The following is an 18662-nucleotide window of genomic DNA, read 5'->3' as shown; positions in this document are numbered from 1 at the left end:
TCATGTTCAGAAATTGCTGGGTTAATAGTTGGTGATTTAGGTTCTGCTGATCGTCATCGAGATATTGTGGTTGAGCATAAAACACAAGGTTTGAAACGTATTAGTGATTTACATCCTTCGTTTATGGCTATGCAATATCCTATTTTATTTCCATATGATGAAGATGGGTTCAGAATAGATATAAAATATTATGGAACGGCAGGCAAAAAAGTGGGTACTAGAAAGTGCGCCACTATGCGTGAATTTTATGCCTATAGAATTCAAAACAGAATAGCTGAAGGTAGGACTCTAATTAGCGGAGGTAAATTATTTCAACAATACTTAGTTGATGCTTTCTCATGTGTTGAGGAAGAGCGACTTGATTATATTAGAAGAAATCAATCAGATTTACGAGCTGAAGTTTATAAAGGTATAAAGGATGCAATTGTTGCAGGTGATGTTGATGGTAATGCTATTGGTAAAAAGATTATTTTACCATCTAGCTTCACTGCAGGTCCACGTTATATGATGCAAAACTATCAAGATGCTATTGCCATTTGTAGACATTGCGGACATCCTGATCTATTCATCACATTTACTTGCAATACGCAGTGGTTGGAAATTGAAAATGCTTTACGATTTATTTCTGGACAAAAAGCCGAAGATCGACCGGATATTGTTAGTAGAGTTTTCAAAATGAAAGTTGAGGCATTAATGGCAGATATTAAAAGCGGAGTCTATTTTGGTAAAGTTGTAGCTGGTATGTTTATTTCTAACATCTTTATGGTAATGTAGGTTATTTTTACTATTTACTTTATGCTAATTTATATACGCTTCCTTTTTGATAGATTTATATACTGTTGAATTCCAGAAAAGAGGACTTTCTCATGTGCATATCTTAGTATGGCTAGATGCAAGTCACAAGTCACCAAGCAGTACGGAGATAGATTCTATTATTTCTGCTGAAAGACCGGATAAAACTATTGATCATGTTGGATACGAAGCTGTTTCAAAGTTTATGGTTCATGGCCCATGTGGCTTGGCAAACTCAAAAGCACCGTGTATGGCTAAAGGACGATGCTCGAAATATTTTCCGAAAGAGTTCGGAACTGAAACAATGATGGATGAAAATGGATTTGCTATTTACAGAAGAAGAGATAATGGTAGAAATGTTACAAAAAATAACATTGATCTTGACAATAGATTTGTTGTACCACACAACCTTAGACTGTTGATCAAGTATCAAGCCCATATCAATATTGAGTGGTGTAGTAAGACGAGACTTATTAAATATTTATTTAAATACATTAATAAAGGTCCAGATAGAACCAGAGCTGTGATTGAAGATAATTACTCACCTGGTGGTACAGATTCAGTTGATCAGTATAAACAAGTTGATGAAATTAAGCAATACTTAGACTGCAGATATTTATCAACATATGAATCTGTTTGGAGACTATTTCAGTTTGATATACACAGTAGAGAGCCTACAGTTGAGCGCTTAACTGTTCATATGCCACTGATGAATAATATAATATACCACGAGAGTCAAAGCTTATCTGATGTTGTGAATAGATTTAATATTGAAAAAATAATGTTTACTGAATGGATGATGGCCAATTGCATATATGATGATGCACGTGAATTAACATATGCAGAATTTCCGATTAAATGGGTTTGGCATCAAGATGAGAAAATTTGGACAAGACGCAAAAGAGGAAATCGTATAGGAAGAATTGTTTATATTCATCCACACTCTGGTGAACTGTATTTTCTAAGAATGCTCTTAAATAAAGTTAAAGGAGCAAGAAATTATACCGAGATTAAAACTGTGGATGGTATTGTACATGGAACATTTCGTGCTGCATGTGATGCTATTGGTTTGCTTGGTGATGACTTAGAATGGCGGAATGCATTAGAAGAAGCAAATTATTGGTCATTTGATTCTAACCTGAGGCAACTTTTTGTGACTTTAATTATATTTTGTGAAGTCGGTGATCCGAAAAAATTGTGGGATGATTGTTGGGAAATGATGTCTGATGATATACTATATAGATTAAAGGAAGTTTTAGGAGTTCCCAATCTCAAAGTGTCTCAGATAGATTTGCAGAATTATATCTTATTTGAATTAGAAATAATGTTCAATAAAAATGGCAGCCCCCTCAGTCAGTTCAAACTGCCAATTCCTACTAGATTACTTATGGAAGATATGGACAACAGATTGTTAAGGGAGGAAATGAAATATGATGTAGATACTCTAAGATGTGAACATTCAAAATTATTTGGTAATTTGAATGATGAGCAGCTACCTATCTATCTTTTGACATCTGTTTATGAAAATAAAGGAGATGTGTTTTTTGTTTATTGTCATGGTGGAACAGGCAAAACTTATCTTTGCCAAACAATAATAACGAAGCTGCGTTCTGAAGGAAAAGTTGTATTGGCCGTAGCGTCGTCAGGAATTGCATCGTTGTTACTCCCTGGTGGTCGAATAGCTCATTCAAGATTTAAAATACCTATTAAGCTTGATGACTTCTCAACATGCGAAATAAAAAAAGGGACACAACTTGCAAGATTGCTTCATTGTGCTTCCTTAATTATATGGGATGAAGCACCAATGAATCACAGGAATTGCTTTGAAGCTTTTGGATAGATCATTGAGGGATATTTTGTGTTCTGGCGAAACAACACCTCCGGATAAACTTTTTGGAGGTAAAACCGTTCTACTCGGAGGAGATTTCAGACAAATACTTCCTGTTATTATTGGTGGAAAAAGACAAGATATAATAAATGCCTCAATTACCAAATCATATATATGGACTAATTGTAAAGTTTTTCGACTAACTACAAACATGAGGTTGTATAGATATTCAGAAAATTTGACAGTACAGCAAGATTTTTTAAGTTTTGCTAAATGGATACTTGATTTGGGTGATGGAAATTTAGATACTATTAAATTACCGTGTGAAGAAGAGCCTACTTGGATTAAGATACCAGATGATATACTTATTAAAGGTAGCAGAGACGGTATTACAGATATTGTTTCATCAATATATGATGCACTCGACCAAAATTATAATAATTGTTCTTACTTAAGAGATAGAGCAATTATCACACCTGTAAATGAAAAGGCTGACGATATCAATACATATGTATTATCTTTAATTCCCGAAGAGGAAAAAGTGTATATGAGTTCAGACTCAATTTGCAGCATCAGCAAATGTTGAAGAAACAGATGTACTCTATCCTACCGACTTCTTAAATTCTTTGAAGTTTAATGGTGTCCCACACCATGAGCTTAGATTGAAAATTGGAGCTCCGATAATGCTTATGCGCAATATCAGCCAAAGTTCAGGATTGTGCAATGGTACTCGATTAATTATTACTCAGTTGGCTTCGCGAGTTATTGAAGTACAAATTTTTACAGGAAATTATGCTGGTCACAAGGTTTATATCCCTCGCATTGTAACACATGTTACGGAAACAAAGTGGCCATTTATTCTTAAAAGAAGACAATTTCCTATTCGACTATGTTATGCTATGACAATCAACAAAAGTCAGGGGCAGACATTACAACGGGTTGGCATTTACCTTTCGAGACCAGTATTCTCACATGGTCAACTTTATGTTGGAGTTTCTCGAGTAACTTCACGCGAAGGATTGCGAATTCTAATAGACAATAAAAATGATGAACCCGAAGGATATACTCGCAATATTGTTTATAATGAAATTTTTGATGACTTACCTTCGTAAAAGGTTTTAGTCTATTACTTTGATAATTAATCTTGCTTTATAATTTGTAGTCGTGAATAGAAAACTTTTTTAGTTTGCTAATTCCTGTACTTATTTATAATAACTGAAATTTATTTATTGTCTATTCAATCAGCAAAATACTGCGAAATGGAATATATATCTCTAAAGGATTTGACACTGACACAACAACACGCCAAAATCAAAATCAGGGTTAGCAGAATTTGGGAATCGACAACGCCACAGCTTAAGAAAGATATTCTTAGCCTAGGTTGCCTTCTTATAGATGAAGAGGTTTGAGTTTATTTTTTCCTCTTATCAAGTATAAAATAATTTGATTTCTTTTTTATATATATTATTTGCTTAACCTTTTTTTTTTTTTCCTAGGAATATGCAATGCAAGCAACCATTCGCAAACATGATGCAACCACTTTTAGAGCTTTACTTTCTGAAGGCAATGCGTACATAATAGAAAACTTTAATGTTATACCAAGTAGAAATACCTACAAAGTTGTCGATCGCAGATATATGATCCAGATTAGTAAATGGACGCGTATTATTGAAGCAAAAGAAGATGCTGCTCAGATTCCTTTTCACAATTTTTACTTTCTGAGCTTTGATTATATAAAAAATAAAAAATATGCAGATGGTTGCCTTATAGGTATTGCAGTTTCACTTTCTTATCTCATTCCCCTTTTTTGGGATAACTTAAAAAATGAATAATATCTAATAACATTTATGTGTTTTTATATATCTTCAGATGTTATCGGAAATATTGTAGCGACAGGTACAATTTCTTATACATATGTAGGACAAGAACGAACTGCAATAAGAAAATTGCAGATTGGAAACTTAGAGTAAGTGCTGTTGTGTGCTTTTTCCAAATGATTGTGTCACGCCCCGGATTACACGTTCCACGGCCACGTCGACAAATCCGCCGTATGCAAAGAAATTTTCCCTGTATACGAAGCGACAGCTGTATCTGTAAACCAAACAATACTACAAACAGTAGTATAGAGCTGCTAGAGTAAACAGAAGCTAAACAAACGGAGATCCATATACATAGTCCAAAAATCAAAATACAGAGCTACTCGCACTGGCGAGTTAAGTATACTATGTACATGAACTCAAAATAAAACATCTACCTGCAGTAGGGTACCTCTAGCTTGGCACGTCGGGTAGTGCTCTAACTCGTGACGCCCTTGCCTCGATCCTAATCTGCGATAGCAGCAGCCGACGACGATGGCTCTGCAAAAATAATGTGTAACAACAGGGCGTGAGAACTTGTAATATACGGAAAATTTCGGGTTGCGATGCTAACTTTGATCTGGAAGATTAAAGTGAAGTTTGAATTGGATGTTCATCATTCCAGAGTGTTTCTGGACGTGTGGGAATGATCTCTGGATGTAATTGAGTATTCGGGCACGAAATGAACTTGAAAGGGGATTTTTGGGTTATGACGCTAACTTCGACCTACGCGATCAAAGTGAGGTATGAATGTTAATTATAGTACCTCCGAATTATTTTGGAAGTGCGATGATAGTTAATGACAAATTCGGAGATGCTTGGATGTAATATGTCGGATTTTGATTACGTTGCTAAGCCTGATCAAATGGATCAAAATAATGCCAAAATGAAATTGGGTTGTTTCCGAGCTTAATTGGTAGCTTCGGCATCGTATTTAGTATGTTTTGGAAGTGTTGGGATGAACTCGGAGTGAATTAGATGCGCAAAAGGAGCTGAAAATTTGCTGCTGCCAGCTGCTGTTAGTGCAGGGACTGAACTGTAAAGCTGCAAGGACTGTTGGACTGTTTTGTAAACAGAATTACTGTTTTGTAAAGGAGATAATTACAGCTTTGTAGAGGGGTTTAGTTGCAATTTTTTGGTCTTATCTACAGCCCAGCTCAGCCCCAATTGCTACGTGTTGAGAAATCTCATCTCCTCTCATCTTCTTTTTGTTTCTTTCTCTCTCTCTCTAAACTCTAAGGTTGGCCGGTTGATGGTTGAAGAAAGAAGGATTTTGGAGCAGGGAAAAGCTTGGTAGAGCTGAATTTCAAGGTAACTTTGATCAAATCCTGGTTAGAGTTGAGTTATTTACCTTCACAGGAAGTTAGTTGGAGTTTCATGATAATTAAAGTGTATAGAAAGCTTAAGAAAGCTGTATTATTGGCAGCACATAGGTAATTCCTGGATTAGAAGTGAAATTGAATGAGAAACCATGCAATTCCTGGTTTGAGGGTTATGTATTTACATTCTAAAGAGATCTAAATCGCAGATTTAAGTATTAGAGCTCTTAATATCATGAGAAGGCTTAAGGAAAATTTCAGGGCAGCTTGTATGTGGAGTTAAGTAAAGGGTTCCTATGAGCTGAATTAGAGAACTAGCTCTATGTAGGTATATATGTACGTATGTGCATAGTACATATGGATGTATATGTGCATAGTGTTAAGAGGGAGACTGAAGGGTGCTTGAATTAAGGGCTGTGAAGGAGAAATTAAAGTATAGAATTGGTGTGGAGCTGAGAAGAAAAAGTTGCTGCCTTGAGCGAATTTCTTTGGTGCTCTGAGCTGAAAAGAAGACCTTGGAATAGAATTTTGGATTGTTGGAGCTGAAGGCAACTTGGTGGAATATTGAATTAAGGTGAGCTGAACCTAATAGCTAATTAAAGTTAAATCAATTGCATTAGAGATAATCTACATAAGGGTATTTTGCTGCCAGGAGTAGCAGACTGATTGTTTCGGGCTTGTAGGAGCTGCAGGGAAGGTTTACGAAGCTGAGAAACCATTGAGGAAGCTTCGAATTAGGAAGCTGAGTGGAGCTTGGAACTTAGCAAGCTATGAAAGGCAAGATGAAGTGCTGAAATCTCAACAAGAACTCAGCGTGATGTAGAATACATTGTGAGCTGAAATCAAACCAATTGGGCAATGAAGTAGGGCTGCAGCTGAGGGAAGTTGCTGTCCTGGTGAGGTAATGGGCTTGTTTCTCAACTAAGATTCATTATAAATTCCTAAGAGAAGATTCTAAGGGATTCAATTGATGGCTAATAGGTAAGCAATCAAGTTGGTGGCTGCCTGGACTGAAACTTAGTGAATTGGAGAGCAGTTTGGTACAACTAGTGAGGTAAAATTGATGTTTATTCTAAATTGAGTAGTGTGTTAGCTGCCTTAGGACTGATTTTAAGTAACTAAAGCTGAAAATAGCACTTGAATTTATGCTGAAAATTGTGAAGTTCAAATGCAGAATTTCAGCATTGAACTCTATTGATTGTTAGAGTTGGAACCAGCTAATTGAGCAATGGATCAGGTAAATTTCAGATTTAAATGACTAGAGCAAGTTGACTTTGATTAGCTCTAAACTCTAAAATGAAATTGAGGGTAAATTCACTCTAATTTCTGTGTAGAAGATCTGCCAGGAATGCTAGTAACGCAGTGAAGCAAGTGCAAATTTCAGCATTGAAGGAGTCTGTTAATAAAACTGAAATTGGATTGATTGAATTAAAAGTTGAGATAAATTATGACTAAGAGTTAGACTAGTTACTCTAATAGAGTTCTGAGCATAAGAACTAATGATCCTATGCTCATAATTGTTGCTTAAAGAAGAGGTTAAATGCTGAAAATGCAGCATAAGACAACATTTCAGCTTAGTGTTGAAATCAACCTTGAGTTGACACTTTATACGGTATGGAAATGCTAACTTGTAAAATATATGAAATTGACCCTAATCTAATCTCTTTTGTTCCTTTGTAAATGAAAGTTAAATGTGCTCGGAAGTCTAAATTGGCATTCCGACAGGTCGACGACGCGCTAATTACGGTAGAGGCCGTTCTAGTTCTATTTGCACCCAGTCGCGAGAGCTAGTTGTCAACGTGTTTCGAGATGTGAGATCTTAGTTGTTGACACCACTACAGGTGGGTGGTGCTATCCGAAATCTTTGAATCTCCTTTTATGTCTATGATAATTCATTGAGCATATTTATATTGTAATCATGCATTATAGGGTATTGATATTATGTAGATGATATTTGATTATGCGAATACTTCTCAACCATGAGAATATATGAACAATAGAATGTGAACATAGAACCCTATGAATGCATGGACTATAACCATAGTAAACTTGGTGATATTCTAGTTAGAGATTTGGTTAGCATCGAGAAATGGAATTGTGAAACTAGTATAAAGAGCTAGTTAGAGTTAAAGTGTGACATTGTCTATTATTGAATCCTCTAAAGGAGGATCAGATCATACTCACATTCATTTTGTTCAAGGTAGGTCACTCCTCCTTGAACGATGAGCTCCGGAGTAGTCATCTTTATTGGACCAGGAGGTGCGTCTCCCCCAGTTGACGGTCCCGTCGGGTGCAGGTTGCGTCTCCCCGATATTTGGGATAGCGTCAGTGAGTTATTGTTAACCAAAGGGTTAACCAAAAGAATTGGGTAATTTCAGTGAGAGCATGCATGCATATTTACAGTTTTCATATACTACTTCTTTCAGCTTTGCACAGGTATTGTAGTAGTTACATGTTATAGCTGGTTACTATCTGTTTACTTTTCTTGCCTACATATGCCTGAATAGACCTAGTGGGTGAGTCGGCGAGGTCGGCGGCCGAACCTACTGAAAACTTTTAGTAGTTCTCACACCACTAACCATACAGGTTCCAGCGCGAGCGGTGTGGCCGAGGATCGCGGCAAGAGCCCAGCAGCTTAGCTAGTGGACACCCGAGTGCTAGTGGCATACCATTTTGAGTTCATGTGAGATGTTTTGATGTATAGAGACATGTAAATGAATGTATTAGAGAGCATGTATATAACTAAATCTTTCAGTTATTCAGTTCAATTTAAAAAGTTTTAAATGACAGTGAATTTCATTTATAGTTAGTTACTTTCACTTGTTCTTGTTGCTTGCCCTCGTGCAAGTCATGTATATTGAAATGTTATCCTGGGAATTGTTTATTTCTTTATACATGTACTTGTTGTTGAGCCTTGGGCGGACAGCGGAGGTTCTGTTCGTTCGACGTCTGTGTACGGACCAGGATCGACCAAGTTGGCGATAGCGGGACGTGACTGAACTACTGTAAAAATATGTAGTCCTCAGTGGGTGCTGTCCTAAACCACATCGGTCCATCCACTAAATCTATAGAAGGGAGCCAGGATAGTAGTAAATACAGGAATGAAATCTACCGCTATGAATCACTACACTATCATGCTCTACACTAACCAACTGTAGGAAATGTCAAATCTGACCCAATCCAATCGGGACTGTAAGCATACCCGTCCCTGGGACTGTGAACACACCCGTCCCTGCTTAGTTGTGACTATCCAGCTACCTCCACACTACTAGTCCGTGGAGAGCAAGTCCAACCGGCATGAGCGACACCAACGCGAAAGCACAGCGCCCATCTTCGGAGTGGCACTCGTGGGAGCTACCCAACCGAGTATGCAGCGTATCTCTGTCGAGCTCAATCAGGCTTTTTAGCTTGATTGAATCACTATACTGCTGGAACTACCTCGGCACAATCCAGCAAATAAGGGCTTCGTGGATTCCTCTCGACGTCCTGAATCCAACGAACCAAGTCCCGTCGAAATCCGACGTTCCTACGCAGAGTACGAGCCGAAACACTGACGGTCGACGCTGAAAATCAATAAAATCAGCACGCGAGCTCAAAATCATGCATTCAAGTAATCCAAGGAGGAAAGTTAGGTACCCACATCGACAGCGAATCCAGCGCCGGTGCGACGTCGAGGACGGCGAAAACGCACCCTTGCCCGGCCTCCACGCGACGCTACGGCGACAAACGTGCGCTCAAACGGCTTGGCGATGCGACGTCGGCGACGAACGCTCCACCCAAGCTCCTCCTCCTCGCGTATGGCTCCAGAGACAGAGAGGGAGGAAATTTTAATTAAGGAGGCATGTACAACCCCCTAATTAGATAAGCATGAAATACATGCATGGGGGCACGTGGCATTATATATATATATATATATATATATATATATATATATATATATATATATATATATATATATATATATATATATATATATATATATATATATATATATATATAAGGATACTACATTCTCCCCCACTACAAAAAGTTTCGTCCTCGAAACTTAGCACATACCTCAACTTGAAGAATCAAACAAGTCTGGGTAAGACTCCCTCATCACTGTCTCAGGCTTCCAAGTCGCCTCCCGCTCCTCGTGATTGCTCCACTACACTTTCACATACGGAATGATCCGGTTGCGCAATTCTTTTGTCTCTCGAGCAAGAATCCGCAACGGTCGCTCCTCGTATCTTAGATCCTCGCCAATCTCGAGTGGAGTGAAGTCGATCACGTGAGAGGGATCGAAAACGTATCTCCTCAAAGTTGAGACGTGGAAAACATTGTGGATGCCAGCAAGTCGCGGGGGTAGAGCTATCCTGTAAGCAACTGGTCCAACTCGTTCCAATACCTCGAAAGGGCCAACGAATCGTGGACTGAGCTTTCCACGTACCCCAAATCGACGTATCCCTCTGGACGGCGAGACTTTGAGGAAAACATGATCTCCAATCTGAAACTCTAAGTCTCGTCTCCTGATATCGGCGTAGCTCCTCTGGCTGCTCTAGGCTGTCAAAAGGTGTCGTCGAACAACTCTCACCTTTTCCTCAGCCTCTAGCAAAATCTCAGGTCCTAAAGTCCTCTCAGCCACATCGCTCCAGAACAAAGAGGATCGACATCTCCGTCCATACAACACCTCAAACGGAGCCATCTGGATGCTCGTTTGATAGCTGTTGTTGTACGCAAACTCAGTCAGTCTCAAATGCCGATACCACCCTCCTCCAAAATCCAGGACGCATGCTCTCAGGATGTCCTCTAGAGTTTGTATGGTTCTCTCTGACTGACCATCTGTCTGTGGGTGGAACGCCGTGCTGAAATGCAGCGGAGTGCCCAAGGCTGTCTGTAGACTCCTCCAAAACTGAGATACAAATCTCGGGTCTTTGTCTGACACAATCAATACCGGCACGCCGTGTAGCCAGACAATCTCATCCAGGTATAGCTGCGCGAATCTCTCTCTGGACCAGGTAGTCTGAACCGGTAGGAAGTGAGCAGACTTGGTCAGTCTGTCCACTATCACCCAAATCGCGTCGTAGCCTCCTTGCCCTCTAGGCAATCCAACGACGAAGTCCATCGTGATGTACTCGTACTTCCACTCGGGCACTGGCAGACTCTGAAGCTTGCCAGCAGGCACCTGATGCTCGGCCTTCACCTGTTGGCAAGTCAAACACTGAACCACAAATCTGCCAATGTTCCTCTTCATTCCAGGCCACCAGAACCGTGCCTTAAGATCCTTATACATCTTGATTCTCCCAGGGTGAACCGTATAAGGAGAACAATGAGCCTCTCTCAGAATGTCTGCTCGAATCTCAGAATCCACAGGCACACACAGTCGGTCCCTGTACCGTAGTACTCCCGAACTGTCTAAACCAAAACCCTCACCCTGCCCCCTGTTTAGCTGCTCTCTAATCCTCATCAAGTACGGATCTCCACTCTGTTTCTCTCGGATCCTATCCAACAGAGTGGGCTGTAAAACTAGAGACGTCAGCCTCGCCGTAGACCCAGGGGGTACTATCTCGAGTCCCAGCCGCTGCAGCTCCTCGAGAAGGGGTCTCTGCTCAGTGATTCTCAAACTCAGGCTCTGCACTGACTTCCTGCTCAACGCATCTGCGACAACATTCGCCCTGCCGGGATGATACTGAATACTAATGTCATAGTCCTTCAGTAACTCCAACCACCGGCGCTGCCTCAGGTTCAGCTCTCTCTGTGTGAACAGATACTTGAGACTTTTATGATCGGTGAAGACCTCGCAGTGCTCGCCATACAAGTAATGCCGCCAGAGCTTCAGAGCAAAAACCACCGCGGCAAGCTCCAAGTCATGCGTAGGGTAATTCTTCTCATAATCCTTTAATTGCCGTGAAGCATAAGCAATTATCCTACCATGCTGCATCAACACACAACCGAGTCCACTGTGCGACGCATCACTGTAGATTACAAATCCTTCCCCCATCACAGGAAGGGCAAGGATAGGAGCTGACGTCAACCTCTGTCTCAACTTATCAAAGCTCCTCTGACAATCCTCACTCCAGGTGAATCTAATCCCCTTGCGCGTCAATCGAGTGAGAGGTGTGGAAAGCTTCGCAAAGCCTTCCACAAACCGACGGTAATATCCTGCTAATCAAAGAAAACTCCGCACCTCTGTCACCGTCGTCGGTCTAGGCCAACCCCGAATCGCATCAATCTTCTTCGGGTCAACTGCTACTCCCTCTGCTGATATCACGTGGCCCAAGAAAGTGACCTCCCGTAACCAGAACTCGCACTTCTTTAACTTGGCATACAACTTCTTCTCTCGCAGAAGCTGTAGCACAGTCCTCAAGTGCTCCTCATGCTCAGCATCGCTCCGGGAGTATATCAATATGTCATCAATGAAGACTACCACAAACCTGTCCAAGAACGGCTTGAACACTCGGTTCATCAAATTCATGAATGCGGCAGGGGCATTCGTCAATCCAAAAGGCATCACCGTGAACTCACAATGTCCGTACTGAGTCCGGAAAGCCGTCTTGGGAACATTCTCAGCCCTCACCCTCAACTAGTGGTAACCCGACTGGAGATCAATCTTTGAGAAGACATAAGATCCTTGCAGCTGATCAAACAAATCATCAATACGCGGCAAGGGATACTTATTCTTGATGGTCACTTTATTCAGCTCCCGGTAATCCACACATAACCTGAGCGAACCATCATTCTTCTTTACAAATAACACCGGCGCTCCCCAAGGCGACACACTGGGTCTCACAAACCCTCTATCCATCAGATCCTGAAGCTGTGCCTTTAGCTCTCTCAGCTCTGCCGGCGCCATCCGATAAGGTACCTTTGAGATTGGTGCAGTTCCAGAAACTACATCAATCACAAACTCAACCTCCCTCTTCGGCGGCAACGTCGTCAACTGAGGGTAAAACACATCCGGAAACTCGCGGACTACTGGGATGTCCTCAAGTCCCGGCGCCACCGTAGGTACCTCCACAACAGTCGCTAGGAAAGCGATACACCCACTACTCAGCATCTGTCGAGCCCTCGCCGAAGATATCTAAGTAGCAAACAGCGTGCTCCTACAGCCTCTGAAAGTGAACTCCTCCTGGCCTGGCTCGCGAAACGTCACCGTCCTCGCTCCACAGTCGATCGTAGCATAGTACCGCGCCAGCCAATCCATACCGAGCACGACGTCGAAGTCCTGTAGCTGCCCTAACACCAACAGGTCTGCGGGCATAATCCACGAGTCTAACTGCACCGGACATGACCAACAACACTCCATCACCTGCAAAACATGGTCTGGGATCTGCACCTCTCGTGCCTGAGACAACGCTCCTAACTCTAGACCATGCAACTGTGTAAATGTTCGGTTAACAAAGGAATGCGATGCACCGGTATAAAAAAGAGTGCGAACTCTAATGCCAGAAATCAAAGTGATACCTGCCACCACTCGGTCGGCTGCTGTAGAGTCCTCCACCTGAGCTGCGTAGACCCTACCACTCGGAGCCTGTTGTCGCCGCTCACTCGACCGCGGCACAGACGATCTGTCCTCCTGGCGGTAACTTGGTGCTGCGCCGTAAGACTGCTGTGGTGCTGGTGGTGCTTAAGCTGATGATGGTGCTGGAGACGCTGCTCGGGGACAAGCTGCCCTCACGTGTCTCGGCTGACCACATCCGTAGCACTTGCCCTCTCTCTGCTCGCACTGTCGGGGCCAGTGTGGTCCCCCGTAGATCACACACTGTGGCGTACTTTGAGTCTGCCCCTGCTGACGGGATCCCTTGGAACGCTGACGCCCCGAAGACCCACGACCTTGAGAACGTGATCGTGGAGGCCTCGGCGGACGTTTGCTGCTCGACTGTCCTCCGTCATCTGAAAAAGGGCGCTTCCTATCCTGACTCTGCCCCACGGCCTGAGTCCTCTCCTGTAGCGATGTCTTACCTCGCTCCACCCACAAGGCCTGCTCTATAGACGCATCCAGAGTCCTCGACCTCTGCGTCCGAGTCAACCTAAAGATATCCAGTCTCAGCCCCTGCTCGAACATATACACCATGTGCGCTTCGTCTCTGGCCGCAAATGGTACACAGTTCAGGAGTCGAGTAAACTCCCGAACATACTCCTGCACTGGGCGATCTCCCTGCTGAAGCCTCCTCAAATCCTCCTCGAGCTTCTGCTTCACACTGTTGGGAAAGAACATCCCAAACAGCATTCCACAGAACTCATCCCACCTCAGCTGCGCCGCCACCAGCCCCTGGTCTCGCCTTGCTCTCCGCCACCAGTCATGAGCATCACCTGCCAAACAGTGTACTCCCAGAGGTACCTACTCCCCCTCCGGAATGAACAGATCCTCAAATAGCTTCTCCATCGCACTGACCCATCCCTCAACAACCCAGGCCTCAGTACATCTGCTATCGTAAATCGGTGGATCAAAACGGCGAAAACGAGCCAACCTCTTCGTCCACCGCTCCTGCTCGGCATCAGTCAACTGTACGGGCCCCCTAGCAGGCGCAGTTGGCACTGCAGGAAGTTCCACTGGTGGGGGCATAGCTGTGGCTGGAGCTGACACTGGAGTAGTCGGTGGCGGAACAGTCTGCTCTGGTACTCTCGGTGCAGCACTCGGTGTCTGAGCCACCCTCTCACACAACCTCTGCAACAACTCCCCCTGCTGCCTCGTCACCTCAGTCAGGGCAGCTAACTGTGCACTCAGATCAGGGGGTGCGCTAGCCTCAGGTCGCGCACTCGGCTCCACAACAGGGGGTGCACTCGCCTCCGGCCTGTCACCCTGCTCCTGCCGAGTACCCTGCTCCATCTGCTCAGGCATCTCGGAAGATCTAGCACGATCCTGCGCCAACTGCGCACGCTCTCATAATGACGGTCGACCTCGGCGACGATACATAGCTGCAAGAAACAGATAGAGGTCAGATACAATACAAACACTCTCAACCCAATCAAAAGAAAGTCTAGAAGGCGGCCCCCTGTTTCCCTCCAAAATTATGTCGTCTGCAGCTAACATAATTTCTCAAGCCAAAACAGGAACTCCTTCAATCACTCACTCCACTCTAGGAGGAGTTAGAACAATTAATCATTGACTTTCGCAATAAATTACGCCTCTCGCGTCTTGCCTTCCTAAGGTTTGCCAAACTTAGGTTTTCTAGGTCCCAACGACCTACAGCTAAGCTTTGATACCAACTTAATCTGTCACGCCCCGGATTACACGTTCCACGGGCACGCCGACAAATCCGCCGTATGCAAAGGAATTTTTCCTGTATACGAAGCGACAGCTGTATCTGTAAACCAAACAATACTACAAACAGTAGTATAGAGCTGCTAGAGTAAACAGAAGCTAAATAAACGGAGATCCATATACATAGTCCAAAAATCAAAATACAGAGCTACTCGCACTGGCGAGTTAAGTATACTATGTACATGAACTCAAAATAAAATATCTACCAGCAGTAGGGTACCTCTAGCTTGGCATGTCGGGTAGTGCTCTAACTCGTGACGCCCTTGCCTCGATCCTGATCTGCGATAGCAGCAGCCGACGACGATGGCTCTGCAAAAATAATGTGTAACAACAGGGCGTGAGAACTACTATAAAAACAGGTAGTCCTTAGTGGGTGCCGCCCTAAACCACATCGGTCTACCCACTAAGTCTACAGAAGGGAGCCAGGATAGTAGTCAATACAGGAATAAAATCTACTGCTATGAATCACTACACTATCATGCTCTACATTAACCAACTGTAGGAAATGTCAAATTTGACCCAATCCAATCGGGACTGTAAGCATACCCGTCCCTGGGACTGTGAACACACCCGTCCCTGCTCAGTTGTGACTATCCAGCTACCTCCACACTACTAGTCCGTGGAGAGCAAGTCCAACCGGCATGAGCGACACGAACGCGAAAGCACAGCGCCCGTCTCCGGAGTGGCACTCGTGGGAGCTACCCAACCGAGTATGCAGCGTATCTCTGTCGAGCTCAATCAGGCTCTCAAAAGCCAAAGTCCAGTAACCGACTCAAACTGGTCTAACAACCAACAGGTAACGTGCCCTCGGCACAATCCGACGCCAAAAAGGCGATACGGGTCCACCGTCAACCCCGACGGCACCCAACAGTCCGGAACAGCCTGAACGCTACTGTAAAAATATACTCGGCATCCCGGCACGAGCGTAACTGAAAGCTAAACTATCTGGAATACTCACTATGAGGATACTGCTACAGTATAAAATAATACAACGGCCCCTAGGGCTAAATCAGGTAGTTTAAATATATGACGATCATAATCGCGAGTTTTCTCCTAAGTCTTATCCAAGTCCAACATGTATATATATATCCAAAGATAATAACTCAGCTCCAATTCAGATTATTAACCATACTAAATCAATGAACCGAGCAATTGCGCCACACAAGATAATTCCACAATTACATGTCGACTATATAGGCACTTAGGAGTAAACCGATGATTAACCCACCTTAATCGCAAATCCCCGACGGTGAAGAAGGTCACCGGAGTCCCTGTCAAGCTCGGCGCAGCTCCCCGAACCAGCGACAACACGCTCCACGGGTCTAAACATAGAAACCCATATTAAGCATCAATTCTGCCCAAAACAGCAGCAGCAGAAAGAAATAGGGATACGACCTAGCAAACCTTCACTAAATCCAGCAAATAAGGGCTTCGTGGATTCCTCTCGAAGTCCTGAATCCAACGAACCAAGTCCCGTCGAAATCCGACTTTCCTACGCCGAGTACGAGCCGAAACACTGATGGCCGACGCTGAAAATCAGTAAAATCAGCACGCGAGCTCAAAATCGTGCGTTCAAGTAATCCAAGGAGGAAAGTTAGGTACCCACATCGACAGCGAATCCAGCGCCGGTGCGACGTCGAGGATGGCGAAAACGCACCCTCGCCCGGCCTCCACGCGACGCTATGGCGACAAACGTGCGCTCAAACGGCTTGGCGATGCGACGTCGGCGACGAACGCTCCACCCAAGCTCCTCCTCCTCGCGTATGGCTCCAGAGACAGAGAGGGAGGAAATTTTAATTAAGGAGGCATGTACAACCCCTAATTAGATAAGCATGAAATACATGCATAGGGGCACGTGGCATTATATATATATATATATATATATATATATATATATATATATATATATATATATATATATATATATATATATATATAAGGATACTACAGATTGACTATTTTTTTGTATTACAGTTATTAATTGTAGCATCAAATATTAATATATTTTGTAGGGATGAAACATTATCCGTCACATTATGGGACAAATTTGCTATTGAATTTAATGATAACCAGCATCAGGAAAAAGTCGATGGTCCAGCTATTGTTATTTTTGCAAGTATGAGTGTGCGAACCTACAGAGGTAACATTGAATACCTTCTTATATAAAAACTTTTATTTTACATGTTATTAACATTGTCAACAACTAAATATGTTATTGTTTGCAATTACAGATCAGCTCTATATATCAACATGTTCGGCATAAAAAATCTACGGCAATTTGGAAATACAAGAAGTTGTAGATTTCCGCAATAATTTGTGCGGGTATTTAACAATACTTATTTATTATTAAAAAAACTTATCTTAGGATATTTTCTAATATGTTTTTTTCTACAGAAGACACACCAGTTGCACCGATACAACATATGAAATCTTTAAATGAGCCAATCCTCAGTCCTTATGAACAAATATCCATAAATCGCAAGACTATTGATAAATTACTCAAGTTAAATCCAGATGAATTACAAGTAAGAATATAATAATGAAATTTTTTTTTGAGGTCAATTATTAGTCATAAACTTTTATTTCTTTATTTCTCAACATGTGAAGCCTATTATTTTAAATAATAAAAGAGTGTATCAGCTTTTATTTTCTTATACAGAGTTCGAAATACACTTGCAAAGCAAAGTTGGCGACAATAGACACAATCTATGGTTGGTGGTATAAAGCCTGTTATGATTGCAAAGGAGCAGTGAAGGACTATAACGATAGTTCACTACAACAAAAGGGGTTTCTAGCTACCCTTTTTTTTTAACTTTACGACGCTATTAAGCGTCGGAAAAATGTCCACCGACGCAAAGAAAAGCGTCGGCAGGTGCGTCGTTAAATGCAGTGTCGGGAGCAAAATAGCGACGCTTTGTGCATGCGTCGGTTAATTGCTACCGACGCTCTCGTGCGTCGTTAATTTAATTTTGCCGACGCTCCAACATGTCCTCAAGTGCCAGGTTATTATAAAAAATTTTAAAATTTAACGACACTTTATAGCGTCGGCACGTTTGCCGGTGCTTGCAAGCCTCGTCAGATTTCAAGCATTTAAACTATCATAAAATAATTTTTTAAATTTTTTAGAAAATTTTGATTCATTTTTTCTGATCAGACATTTTATCAAAACTTTCAAATCATATATCCTACAAATTACACATCTACTACTCATGCAACAATAAAAAGAAATGAACATTCACAGAAAAAAAAAAACACAAACAAATTTATGAGAAATTAAAAATGATTCTAGAAAGCAACTAGTTAGTATTGAACAATTCAAATATAAAACATACAGAATTGTTTCAATTTCACCAAACATAAAGCTCAAAATGATCAACAAAACAAAATATATATGCTAAACTATTCGAGTTCTAATGTAAGTAAAGCTCAAAATGAGGAATAAACGAAATTCTTCTAAGTGATGGACGACGCCCTCGATTCGGGCACCTAAAATATCAGATGTGCTGACAAGTTAACATTATAGAGGTGAGTTTCACTCAACTGAGATTGCATTCCACCCATTCGTGGATTCATAATTTGATGTATCTTCGCTAATTTTGATTCATATTTCTTCTGCATGCCAA

At 42.1% G+C, this 18662-nt stretch overlaps 1 protein-coding gene and 2 long non-coding RNA genes across 8 annotated transcripts; all 3 read left to right on the top strand.

The window, feature by feature from the left end:
* LOC109720149 lies at positions 235-2632 on the top strand. The gene is made up of 2 exons (XM_020247041.1): positions 235-739; positions 828-2632. Exons 1-2 carry the CDS (start codon positions 235-237, stop codon positions 2630-2632), a joined length of 2310 nt encoding a protein of 769 aa, XP_020102630.1.
* On the top strand, positions 3873-17336 carry LOC109720041. Its single transcript, XR_002218858.1, has 4 exons — positions 3873-4023; positions 4117-4586; positions 17052-17179; positions 17271-17336. It is a non-coding gene; the product is annotated as an uncharacterized LOC109720041 (long non-coding RNA).
* LOC109720040 lies at positions 5609-8584 on the top strand. 6 transcript variants are annotated; one of them, XR_002218854.1, is made up of 6 exons: positions 5609-5787; positions 6208-6369; positions 6448-6696; positions 6777-6849; positions 7521-7636; positions 8382-8584. It is a non-coding gene; the product is annotated as an uncharacterized LOC109720040 (long non-coding RNA). The 6 variants fall into 6 exon arrangements; XR_002218856.1 differs by having other exon boundaries at positions 5610-5787; positions 6488-6696; XR_002218857.1 differs by lacking the exon at positions 6208-6369 and adding an exon at positions 6970-7032 and having other exon boundaries at positions 5611-5787; positions 6479-6696.

This window comes from Ananas comosus, linkage group 14 (assembly GCF_001540865.1).
Source record: "Ananas comosus cultivar F153 linkage group 14, ASM154086v1, whole genome shotgun sequence".
NCBI lineage: Eukaryota > Viridiplantae > Streptophyta > Magnoliopsida > Poales > Bromeliaceae > Ananas > Ananas comosus.
Note: the sequence above shows the minus strand (reverse complement) of the source record. Positions and strands in the feature narration are given on the sequence as shown.

What these genes read in the sequence shown, in the direction of transcription:
- LOC109720149 (XM_020247041.1), top strand. Translation starts at nt 235, where the DNA reads ATGCGTGAATTTTATGCCTATAGAATTCAAAACAGAATAGCTGAAGGT. An exon ending in TTTTGGTAAAGTTGTAGCTG is followed by an intron (nt 740 to 827) that starts GTATGTTTATTT and finishes CCTTTTTGATAG; the next exon opens with ATTTATATACTGTTGAATTC.